General features: G+C 32.3%; 2 protein-coding genes and 1 long non-coding RNA gene across 8 annotated transcripts in view; 1 reads left to right on the top strand and 2 right to left on the bottom strand.

The window, feature by feature from the left end:
• Positions 1-316: 316 nt before the first annotated feature.
• LOC122633886 lies at positions 317-1557 on the bottom strand. Its single transcript, XR_006328215.1, has 3 exons — positions 1500-1557; positions 903-985; positions 317-453 (listed from the first exon to the last, which is right to left on the bottom strand). It is a non-coding gene; the product is annotated as an uncharacterized LOC122633886 (long non-coding RNA).
• A 2258-nt stretch (positions 1558-3815) lies between these two features.
• Positions 3816-5491, bottom strand: LOC122633882 (transmembrane protein 267). 2 transcript variants are annotated; one of them, XM_043822326.1, is made up of 3 exons: positions 4759-5491; positions 4450-4681; positions 3816-4080 (listed from the first exon to the last, which is right to left on the bottom strand). In XM_043822326.1, exons 1-3 carry the CDS (start codon positions 5047-5049, stop codon positions 4019-4021), a joined length of 585 nt encoding a protein of 194 aa, XP_043678261.1. In that variant the 5' UTR covers positions 5050-5491; the 3' UTR covers positions 3816-4018. The 2 variants fall into 2 exon arrangements, with proteins under 2 accessions (XP_043678261.1, XP_043678260.1); XM_043822325.1 differs by having other exon boundaries at positions 3816-4681; positions 4759-5490.
• Positions 5492-5629: 138 nt separating this feature from the next.
• The window catches only part of LOC122633876, a 7587-nt gene continuing 1858 nt past the window's right edge, over positions 5630-11358 (top strand). For 2 of the 5 annotated variants that reach the window (XM_043822314.1, XM_043822313.1), the window contains exons 1-13: positions 5631-6432; positions 6521-6674; positions 7152-7831; positions 7897-8073; positions 8138-8502; positions 8580-8849; positions 8929-9285; positions 9390-9636; positions 9708-9919; positions 9994-10132; positions 10221-10474; positions 10542-10707; positions 10812-10984. In XM_043822314.1, coding sequence (XP_043678249.1) covers positions 5941-6432; positions 6521-6674; positions 7152-7831; positions 7897-8073; positions 8138-8502; positions 8580-8849; positions 8929-9285; positions 9390-9636; positions 9708-9919; positions 9994-10132; positions 10221-10474; positions 10542-10707; positions 10812-10984 — 3686 coding nt within the window. In that variant the 5' untranslated portion in view covers positions 5631-5940. Of the gene's footprint in view, positions 6433-6520; positions 6675-7151; positions 7832-7896; positions 8074-8137; positions 8503-8579; positions 8850-8928; positions 9286-9389; positions 9637-9707; positions 9920-9993; positions 10133-10220; positions 10475-10541; positions 10708-10811; positions 10985-11084; positions 11137-11358 lie in introns of all 5 variants that reach the window. The other 3 variants (XM_043822316.1, XM_043822317.1, XM_043822315.1) reach the window with 3 other exon arrangements.

Genomic DNA, 11358 nt, shown 5'->3' with positions numbered 1-11358 from the left:
ACATTGCAGGGAAGAAGGAAAAAGAAAAAAAAAAGAAACGAAAGTATTGCAAAAGAAAATACAAATTAATCTTAAAATATATTTTACTAAATGATTCGATGAGACGTATATATATATATATATATATATATATATATATACATATATATGTGTATATCTATCTATATATATATATATATAGAATATAAATTAATAATGAGTTTTTCTCGCGCGCGTTAAGTACTATCCTCGAGAATTTTTAAACTAATAGGTTAACGTCAAAACTTCGATAAAGCCTCATGATACGTTCCATAATTGATATCCTTGTGTTTTGAATTAGAATCCTCGTTGAAACTGTCGCTCCCGCAATACATTGAGAATCCACGACGAGATAACTCCTCTCCCGGCACAATCGTCGGATTCGTGTAACAAAAATCCGCCATCATATTCGTCTGTCTGCCCAACTGGTTGGACCTGAACAATCGTGGATAAATCATCACTTTTATAATAATTATTTTTTAATATTATCTCATCCTAAATGGAGATCGCAGATTGCGATAGTTATACGAAGAAATCTCGATCATTTTCTTAAATGGTTAGATAAGAGAGAAAGAACAATCGTGTCGCAAGCGCTATAATAAAGATACGCTATCAACGATTATTACCGTCGATGACATTCGTTAAATTCCATAGCGATTACTCGAAAATGAAAAGGAGGAAAAAAAAAGGAAAGACGAAAACGAAAATATTTCTGAAATTTCTTTTTTCTTTTCTTTTTTTGTTTCCTTGTTCTTTTCTTTTTTTTTCTTTTTTTAAATCGTTCATACGTTTATTATTGCCTATCTGAAATATTTTTCGTCAAATATTTTTATATACGTACACATACTCTCTTTCTATCTCTCTCTTTCTCTTTTCCTTCGTACCTTTCTCGTCATCTTGAATGGACGCGTCGTAGATCAAGTAAAGATGTAGATAATTCCGCCAAAATGAAACTCCGGGTATGCCACTAATACGACGTTTTTATAGTCAGACAACGATATGGATAATACTTTAACCCCTTGCACTTTTATCAAAAAATCGTTCGGAGGTATCACTTGAATCAAAAAGATCTATATTTCCTCGTATTGATTGATCATACTGACGGTTTTTCTTTTTTGTTTTTTACCTCAGTCTCGCGTTTCAAAAAAAAAAAAAAGAAAAAAAAAAGAGAGAGAACAGGTCGGTACAATGGATTATAAAATATCACACCGTTTCTGATAAGAGGCGAATACGAAACTGCACGATGAAACTGCTCGAACAAAAAGTGCAAGCGGTTTTAACGGGGAGAAGAATATTAAAGAAACGAAAAACAAAATATAACATAACATTTCTCTAGCCCCCTCCCGCTTTCTGATCTTATCCTAATTAATTCATCTCGAAAAGAGAGAGAAAAAAAAACGAAAAAGAAAAAAAGAAAAAATATATTTCAACCGGAAAAAAGAATTTTCCGAAGGAAATAAGTATAAATATGTATTACTTACTCCGCCTTAGCGAGACGTTTGATTTTGCAATAAAAAATGCAAAGTAAGCAGAACGTCAGCAGATGCAGACCCAATCCGACGCCACAGGCTATGTAAAAGTATAGAGAGAGATCTTCTAGGGTGTCCTATAAAAAGAAAAAAAGAAAAAGAAAGAAAACATATCGATATATATGATCGGATTGGATCGGATTAGATCAGATCGTGACATCATTCGATAGAATAGGTGAGAGTTTAGTCGATCCGGGACATTCTTGGAAAAGAAAATTCCTCGCGTATCTTTCAGCCTACGTACTTACTTCCTTACGTGCCATCGACGAATGAAAGCATTTCATGCATAACGTTATGAAATCTTCGTTAGTAATTTCGAGAAGGAGAAAAGGAAACGTTTCGGATCGTTGAATGCGTCGCGTATGGATTAACTTTCATCGTTCTTTCACAAAAAAAAAAGAAAAAAATAAACTATGCACGTTAATCATCATCGAACAATGTACGTCCTCGTTTGTATGTATACATTTTACTGTTTGTGCGTGCATCTTACTATTTGTTCTTTAAATTCTATATATATATATATATATATATATATATATATATATATATATATATATATTTAAAGAACAAATTTATAGAGAGAAAAAAATAAATAAAAAATTAAAAAAAGGACTTGCACCATTCGATCTTGACAACGGACTTTCCTCGCAATGATGCATTAGCGTTGGTAATTAAAAATCAACATCTCATTAAAAATCCATTTGAATCGGTCGGCCTCGACTTTTCTTTTTCCTTCTTTTTCTATTTTTTCTTCTCTCGCTTTAATCATCAAACCGAAAACGGTTTTCTCATACCTTGACGAATTTGAAAGAAAAAAGAAAAAACGCGGGAAATTGCGCAGTACATCCGGTTAGACCACGCGAATCGAAAAAGCGGAAGTCCGCCGTTCGAATTACGAATATTTTCTCGATCATTATTATCGGGTATATATTTCAAGGAGTCTCTCTTTCTCTCTCTCTCTCTCTCTCTCTCTCTCTCTCTCGTATTTTCTGATTTGTAAACAAAGAGAACGCGGCTACTCTTCTTTTTTGTTTTCTTAATATTCCTTTTTTCTTTTCCTTTTTTTTTTTAAACAAAAATTGATAAAAAAAAAGTTCTTACAATTCTTTTTTTTTTTTTCTTTCTCTCCGCAGATTTTCTCACAAAGGGCAAGATGATTCATTGAGATTCTACGTTTGCTGTTAAGGAGTTCTTGGAAAGCGAATAATTCACGACGTAAACATTATACCGCGAAGGAAAGGTATTCTAAGCATGGACACGAATGGTCCGTCTCGCATGAAAATGCACGTCTAATTACATCTCGAACAACGTTGTAATAATAATGACAGAATATCAAAACTAACTAATTAAATAACTAACTAACTGACGAACGAACGAACGAACGAACGAATAAATAAACGAACTAATATTAACAAGTTTATCTTTCGCAACCTGAATAATTCTCCACATGATTTTCTTTCTGATAACGAGACACCGTGTTTTTCAAAAGAAAGAGAAAGAGTGAGTGAGTGAGTGAGTGTATTTGTGTGTGTGTGAGAGAGAGAGAGAAAGAGAGAGAGAGAGAGAATAAAATAAATAGATTATAAAGAAAACGATCGACATTCACAACTTACCATTACAAATGAGAACCGATCGATAAGAATACGAGTGTGCGTTGATGCGCTGACGTATCCTTAGCGTGTAAATTGATGATCGTAATCAAGATATCGGTATCAAGCTGTTATCATCGTTGACCTCGCATCTTCTATGATCGAGTACCATCCTCAAGACATTTTTTTTTCTTTTTTTTTTTAGACAAAAATTTCTCCCTTATTCCTTTTGCACTTTCTTTCTCTGTTCTCGAATGAGTGAAAGAAAATGAAAAATCAATCTTTCAAAATAGAACAACGTCGGAACGTGAACTTTTATTATTATATTTGTTGAATACGTTTTTTTTCGATCGATATTTTGAATGAGTGAAACCACGTCTGAGAAAGAAAAGAAGCCGGGTCTTCGACCGAACAAATTTCAAAGAAGAACACAGAGAACTGAGCGGGAGCACGCACGATAACGTAATAAAGTACGCTAACGGCGACGCCCGTCGAACGAGCGACGCTGATAAAGACCCTCCTCCTCCGATCTGTGTATCTACGTAGGTACCTTTGTCGCAACATACGGGAGTCATGTGTACGTACACACACGTGTATATATATATGTGTGTGTGTATATATAATAAATACTTCATCGATGAACAATATATATGTACGTGTGTTGCTTTCGTCGAAGCACCTGTGTAGCTATATGTCCACTTTCCTTCTTCTTACACCTTCTGATGTTTCTACTTGTTACTACTTATTATAGTAAACCCGCGTTCCGCCTTCCTACGCGATTACTTCTTCTCTAGTTAGATACTTTCACTGCACACTTCATGATGTTTTTAAGTTTCCCTTGTTATCAAACATGTCTCTTGAAGTATTGTGGCATAGTTTATTTCAGTAGTATGTAAACATTGTAAGTTTACTGTTGTGTTCCAATGAGGTCATCCATACCTTTCCTACATCGTTTATTTGCGATTAGATCGATTCGTTAGATTATAAATATTGCATTTATGAAGTAGGATCTATGCTGTCGGCAATTTTGACAGAGTTATATTTGGCTGATATTTTGATCGTATTATAAAATATTTTTGATTTTTATTTCATACCATTGGAATTATATGTATATATCTTTATGAATTCATTCGACGTACACTAGTCAAACTGGTTTATAAAATAATTCTTATTATATCATCTGTACCATAATATTTCAAATTTATACTATTCTTATATAATATCAATGTCCGTTAGGTTTTCACTAACTTTTGGTAATAATATATGAAACTGCATAAACCAATGCAAGATATAAGGTAATGCCATACTTATACCTATATATAAGTTATATGGTATAGGCTGCGTAGAACCAAACGGACAAAACCATAAACCTCTTCTTGTGGCATCGCGAATATGATGACTTAGGAAACTTGCAGACACGATCCACGAGTATTGATTCAATGATGGACAGTTGAAAGTTATCGAACTCAAATTCATAATGAGCCATAACAAAATAGGAATGGTGGTACAATGCAGGAATGGTCGTTTGTTTAAATTTGTGGCATCCTAAAAGAAATGACAAGAGTTATAACATCAATATGTTTTTGTTATTACAAATAAGATAAATCAATAAAAATTCTTACGTTTAATTTCCAACTACGCGCAGCTAGAAAATGATCTAGGTCGATGAAAGAAGATAAGGCAAATGAGAAGAATATATCGTGCAAGTTTTGTACGAAAGACTTCTTTGATAAAATTAAGATCAACGTCCATGTTAAACCACCCACAATAGCATGAGTTAAATTATCTAAAATTGCACGTGCCACTGCAGTATGAACATACTTTAAAGACGTGTCACCCATAAACGAACTTATACCTATTAAACTTGTAAGTCCTATTTTCAAAATCCAGTTCCATTTTTTATATACTATCATGTTAAATACAATAGAATTATTCACAAATGTTCAAACTATTATAACCTGTCAAAAATGACATAGTAAAGCTTATAACATAAAAAATCACTTATTATATAAACATTACATCAACGAATTAGTTGAGAAGTAATTTTTAATTGTTCTATAATTTTTTGATATAATAAACTGACAATCATGGTAATAGAAAAAAAAAAAAGAAATCTTCGTAGGAAACATATTAAAAAACTTATTGACAGAGGATCTTCATTTCGTTTAATTACAGGAACTTTAATCGCAGTATGTTTCCAGTTATTTTTGCGGGAAATAGAAGACAAAGTTATCCTAATAAATATCAAACATATCTTTTTTATCTTGATCTATTAAAATTAGATGGTACGTTCGTTTCATCGTGAACTTTTATCCATCCTAAACATCCTCGTTTTAACACGTTATTTCTAATATACATGTATCACACGACAGTCATTTTAAATGTGATGTTATGGCGACGAAGAGTTGGCAATAGAACGATAATGCGCATGCGCATAGTTGTATCCTGACTGCAGAGGAAGCGACATATGTATTCGAATACAAAACGATTTCTAGTAATTCTTATTTCAACCGTTGGTCGAGCGTGTCCAGTGCGTAAAAGCCAGCAGAAGATATCCACCAAATGCTAAGAGTCGTGCCGATGTGTCAGAGAAATTTTATGATTGCAGTACTGTATCATATATTGTATACAGCACTCTCGTGTATGACGTTCTATCGAGATGGTTCCGTCAAGTGGTGAGATATAATTATAGGAGCGGTGTTTTTCCAAGCCGATTGTAATGGTATAATAAAATATATCATTGCAAGGAAGGCTATCTTTCTATTTACGGATGTTTATAATTGGCATGTTTCACGGCTGTGAAAATGGAAGTGGAGAACACAGCCAAACGGGACGATGTTCAACGTTTAACAGATGATTCCGAAAAAGTTACTGAAGAAAATAAAGAGAGTAATATCGAGAATATCGATAGAGAATCATCATCGTATTTTATATCAACTGAAAATGTAGAAGAAAAATTACCTGACGTGGAAACTCGTAAGTCCTGTACAAATTCCACGTTAAGCGAACAAACAGAAAAAGAGAATCTCACATTGAATGATAATTCAGATAAGAGAAATAGTGACAAGGAACATTCAGGAAATTTTTCCTCCTTAGATAATAAAGATTACGATGAGGAATGTAAGACTGATTCGACGGAAAAGAAGATAGAAGATGCTAGTAATATTCAAACGCCTCAACCTCCATTAGTATTTACAATTGACTTTGGTAACAACAAAGAAGTTGACAAAGTCAAATATCAGAATCTATTTGAGAGATACAATGCAAGACATAGACGAAATCTTTCTACATCTAAGGTGAATAACATGGCATGTTGTTATATTCTGATGATTATAAATAAACGACAATGATTATATATTGAGTTTTATTGTAATTAATTTTTAGGTAGAAGTAAGTGGGAAAAAAGGAAGTGCGTTAATGTCTCCTAACTTGGTACAAAAGCAAAAGATTCCTAGTACCCACTCTGAAGGTTATTTCAGCAGCGAAGATGATACAAAACGCAAGACCGATTCATTGACAGAAAAGTTAAAACAACTAAGTAATTTTTTTTCTTTGATTAAAATTATATCACTTGATTTCAATCTGATAAATTACATCATTGGCTTCCTTCAGATACCATCAAATCTTTTTGTAGATAAAATCTGAATAAACAGAAATAAATTATCACATTTACATCTTAGCATTTTACATCATAATTCTAAAAGATCTATTTTTATTGATTGCATTTCTGTGAATATATGTATATATCTCTTACATACACATATAAGAATACTTTTATAAATTTCGATTGGTATACTATGTATTTGAAGCCCATATTTGTAAAGCATGAGTCATGATGAAATCATCTTTACCTAGCTTTTTAGTATTCTTCACAAGTACATTCAATATGCCTTGAGTAATGCATGCCTATAAATATATTAACGGATTCAAGATCATATTTATGCATACTAAAGATATAAATTTTTGTAAGTTAATATAATATAATTAATATTTATATATTTTTGTTATTTTAAAGGTACAAAATGCATTCATAGAACGCATTCTCTTTCAAAGAAATCAGATATTGATTTCAAATTACGTGATGCACCAAATAAACAAGAATTAATGACAAGGTCTTGTGATGAACATACAGGAGATGCGAAATTATCGCGGCAAAATCTTTCATTGGAACTTGATTATGCGTCAAAGTCTAACATGAAAACATATTGGACATCTCAAAAATCTGCAACTATCAATGATTTAAGTCATGTTGAAGCATGTAACTATGATGATGACTCAAATGAAAAATCATATACAAAGAATATAGAATATATTGCCAGTGACAATACATACGACGATGAAAATTATTTTGAAGCATCTATGAATAGCTATTCCCAGAAAACGTCAAATATTAATTATACTTTAAACGATTATAATTTTGAAAATCCAATTCCAAAAGATATCAATTTGTCTAGCAGTGTTAGTTGTACCATGGATTTAAATATTAGCAACATAGAAGAAGATACAAATTTAGATGTATTTAATGTGAGTAACATTGATGTCGGTTCTGATGGAGCAGTAAGTGAGGCTGGAACATACACCATTCATAAAGATTATACAGATGAAGAAAAAGCAAGGATGGATATCGATAAAGTTTTCAGTGTCGGCGTTTTAACGGAAGAAGAAAATAATGAATCTTATGTTCATAGTTTTAAGGTATATACTTAAACAAGCTTAAATAAAAGTATTGTAGCATATTTTAATAAGAACTTTCTTTATAGATGAGTATTTCACGGGATAATAATACATGGATATCAGAGTGGGCTACTCAAGTTGCAGAACATAATTCTTTACCACCAGCAATTGGCGGTCCTACTGGTCGTACTCCTCCTTTAAGTCCATCAAAGATACCATCTCCAATCCATTCTAAAAGTCCAAGAATGGCACGTTATCGACATGTATGTATTTACAAAAATGTGAATAGAAAATTAATTCAAATATAAATATTTAAAATTTATACAGGAACCAAGCGATAACAGTATGGACACAGAATCATATCTACGGATAAAGGAAAGAATAGATTTAATATCGAACCAACATAGCTTAATTGATTCAGGTGGTGAATCTGATGAGGACACAAGCAATAGTTATAATACACCACCACATAGCTCGCAACGAACACCAGTACATAATTCTCTAGCAAGGCGTAGTAGTCTGTCTGAATCTTTATTCAGAAGAATTAATACCAATGATAATCGAAGAAGTGTTCGTAAATATTATAATTCAGATAAATCAAAGACTGAAGATGGTGGTACAGAGTTATTAAAGAGTCCGTCCCGAACTTTAGCATCTCTTTATTTGGGAAGGAGAAGTAGTTCCTTGGACAGGTAATTCAAATAATACATTATTTACATATGCTAATATACTAATTCTCTCACTAAAAAATATTCATATGTTATTACAGAAAAGATTACACTTCCGATACTACAGAATCAAACACGTCCAGAAAAAATAGTATGAAATATTCTACCAAGGATGATGCCAAACATACCAATAGTCCTGTTTTAAATCGCCTAAGGCCGTCTACACCAAAATTAACAAACAGTCCTATTGCATCTCGTAAAACATCATCAATGAAAATTATTAATTCGCCTATGTTAGAAAGAGCTAAACATTTGACAAAATCTATGCCACAAGCAAAAAATATAGGATATTTTACTTGCGTTGAAAATAGGTATTCGTCATTATTACATTTATTTGTACATTAGGATTTAATTTCTATACATATTACAAACCATGCTATACATTTTTAGTCCATATATGTTAAGAAAATCAAATAGCGCTACAAATTATCACGAAGGAAGTTCTATTCATAATAAAGAAATTTCTGTAAGTTCTGGGATACCACGAAATTGTCTTGAATTGCAACGGCAATTAAATATACAAAGATCATCAAGTAATGCTAGTATTGGAAATATAAAATCTCAGGCCATACTATCTCGACATAGTAGCTTTAATAGTAGTGATGTGGATAGAATTTCTACTAGGAATAAATTCCTTGTTGCTTCCGATAGTAGCAGTGAAACTGGAGAACAACAATCAAAATCTCCTATACATCCTATTTCTTCTGGGATTAAATTCAATAGAGCATTTAGCATAAGAAGAGCAAGGTATTCACAAAATAATACATTTCTTATAAATATATGAAAATATATATTATCGAACAAAAAATCATTATTTACATTTTGATAAAACATGATCATAATATTTATAGATTAAATTGTGAATCTGATACAACACCAAATACGACGCCAGAAGAAAGACGTCGAAAAGCTCAGACTGATGTTAAGGCTACAACATCAATAAATAAACAGCAAAGTTATCAACGTGGGAGAACAAGTAGTGTTAGTGCTTTCAATAAAGATGCATTAAAAGCATCAGAACCCTCAAAATCCAGAACACCGTCTATTTCCAGGAATGATGCTTGCAGAGTATGCATAAGAGCACCAAAAAGTTCTTACGTAAGTTTAAAAGTTAAGAAATAGAATCAAAAAATAAACACTAAAATATAAAATATTGTTATTATCTGTAGCATGCTTCTACTGGACAAAGAAGTGCACAGAAATCTAACAAAGAAACTAAAAACTCTGGTAGAAGTAATTCAACGCTTACATCAAAAGAGGTAGAGTTTCAAAATTGGAAAAGAAGAAAAAGTTATGATCCGATGAAAGCAGCTGCAGAAGGAAGAAAAAAGCTTGTTGATGGTTCGAAAAAACATCACAGTACTGAAGATAGCTCTGGAAAGTATGTATTTATTGCAAGAATCAATGCTTTCAACTAAATTTATATCGACAAATATTAAAATAAAATTTTTTCAGTCATGATAATTCTGTGTTACGCTCAGCTAGTTTTCATGGAACCGGTGGTACTCTTTCATTAGCAAATGAGTGGTCTGATAATGAATTAAATTACTCTCAAGATGAAAATCAAGCACCTCCTCCGTGTAGCCTACAATTGGTATGGAAATATATTTTCAAACATTTTGAAGAAATATATTTTCTGATTCTTGTAATTCAAGATACATCGTTTCTTTGAATTCGTATAGGAAAGCGATAGCGATCTAGAAACCTCATCATATTTACAAACAACTCAAAATGTTGTCTCAGCAATGTCAGCACGTATGACAGGATATCATCCATCATTAGCAGATTCTGACAATGAAAGTGATGATGATACCAGTCAAAGTTTACATCAAAACACGTCAAAAGTAACCCATCAACCTAGTGACACAGAAACAAGTGATGAACAACATGTTACACAACCCCCAATTTCTAATACTAAATATAATAGAGCATTTAGGTAAATATATAATATAATTTTCGTACATCAGATAAATTCTATTGATATGTATTAAGATTGTATGTAGTTTACGTAGGGCAAGACTAGAACCACAACCAACAAAATCAATGAATTCAAGTATGAATAAACCCAAAGTTGCACAGGAAACACGTGCGAAGTTAGAACATAACACTAGTATAAATAGAACTGATTCAGGACGTTTCAGCATGCGAGCTAATAGAATCTCAAGTGCTGTAAGTTTTAATACCAAATATTTATGAATTTCTCTCTCCCCTCCCCCCCCTCTCTCTCTCTCTCTGTGTGTGTGTGTAAAATAATAATAATAAATATATTTTAGGGCCTTAAAGGTAAGCCAAAGGAAACAAAGAAACCTGTTACACCAAATGCAAGAGAAGTAGAAATGCAAAATTGGAAACGTCGTAAGAGTTATGATCCCATGAAAGCAGCACTAGAAGGACGAAAGAAAGCTAGTTTATCAAAGAAATGTACTAATTCAAATCTCTCACCAAGGTACAGTTTGAAATATTTTTTTTTACATAAAAGAAAATATAAAACCGTTCATTTCATTGTCTTATTAATCATATAAGTAATCATTTCACTATGTTGGTAGGACTGATAGCGATCGATAATGTAAAGATAGAGATCGTCGATGCAAGCAAGTGGTACGATAAAAACTTGTTTGAATTTTATGAGCTTATAGATTTTTTCAAGAGATATTATGATTGTCTGAGATTGATGACTATTTTTATATACGACAAATCTCTCGAAAAAATCAATAAGTAATAACTCTGCTTCCTGATTCTGCTCGTTGTTTACATTCGTTGCATCCAGGAATCAAGAAGTGTTCATTGTACAAATTATCTGGGACGAATCTGTTAACAGAA

The sequence above is a fragment of the Vespula pensylvanica genome, chromosome 13, assembly GCF_014466175.1.
Source record: "Vespula pensylvanica isolate Volc-1 chromosome 13, ASM1446617v1, whole genome shotgun sequence".
Classification (NCBI taxonomy): Eukaryota; Metazoa; Arthropoda; class Insecta; order Hymenoptera; family Vespidae; genus Vespula; species Vespula pensylvanica.
The sequence above is the reverse complement of the archived record's forward strand: the minus strand, read 5'-3'. Positions and strand labels throughout refer to the sequence as shown.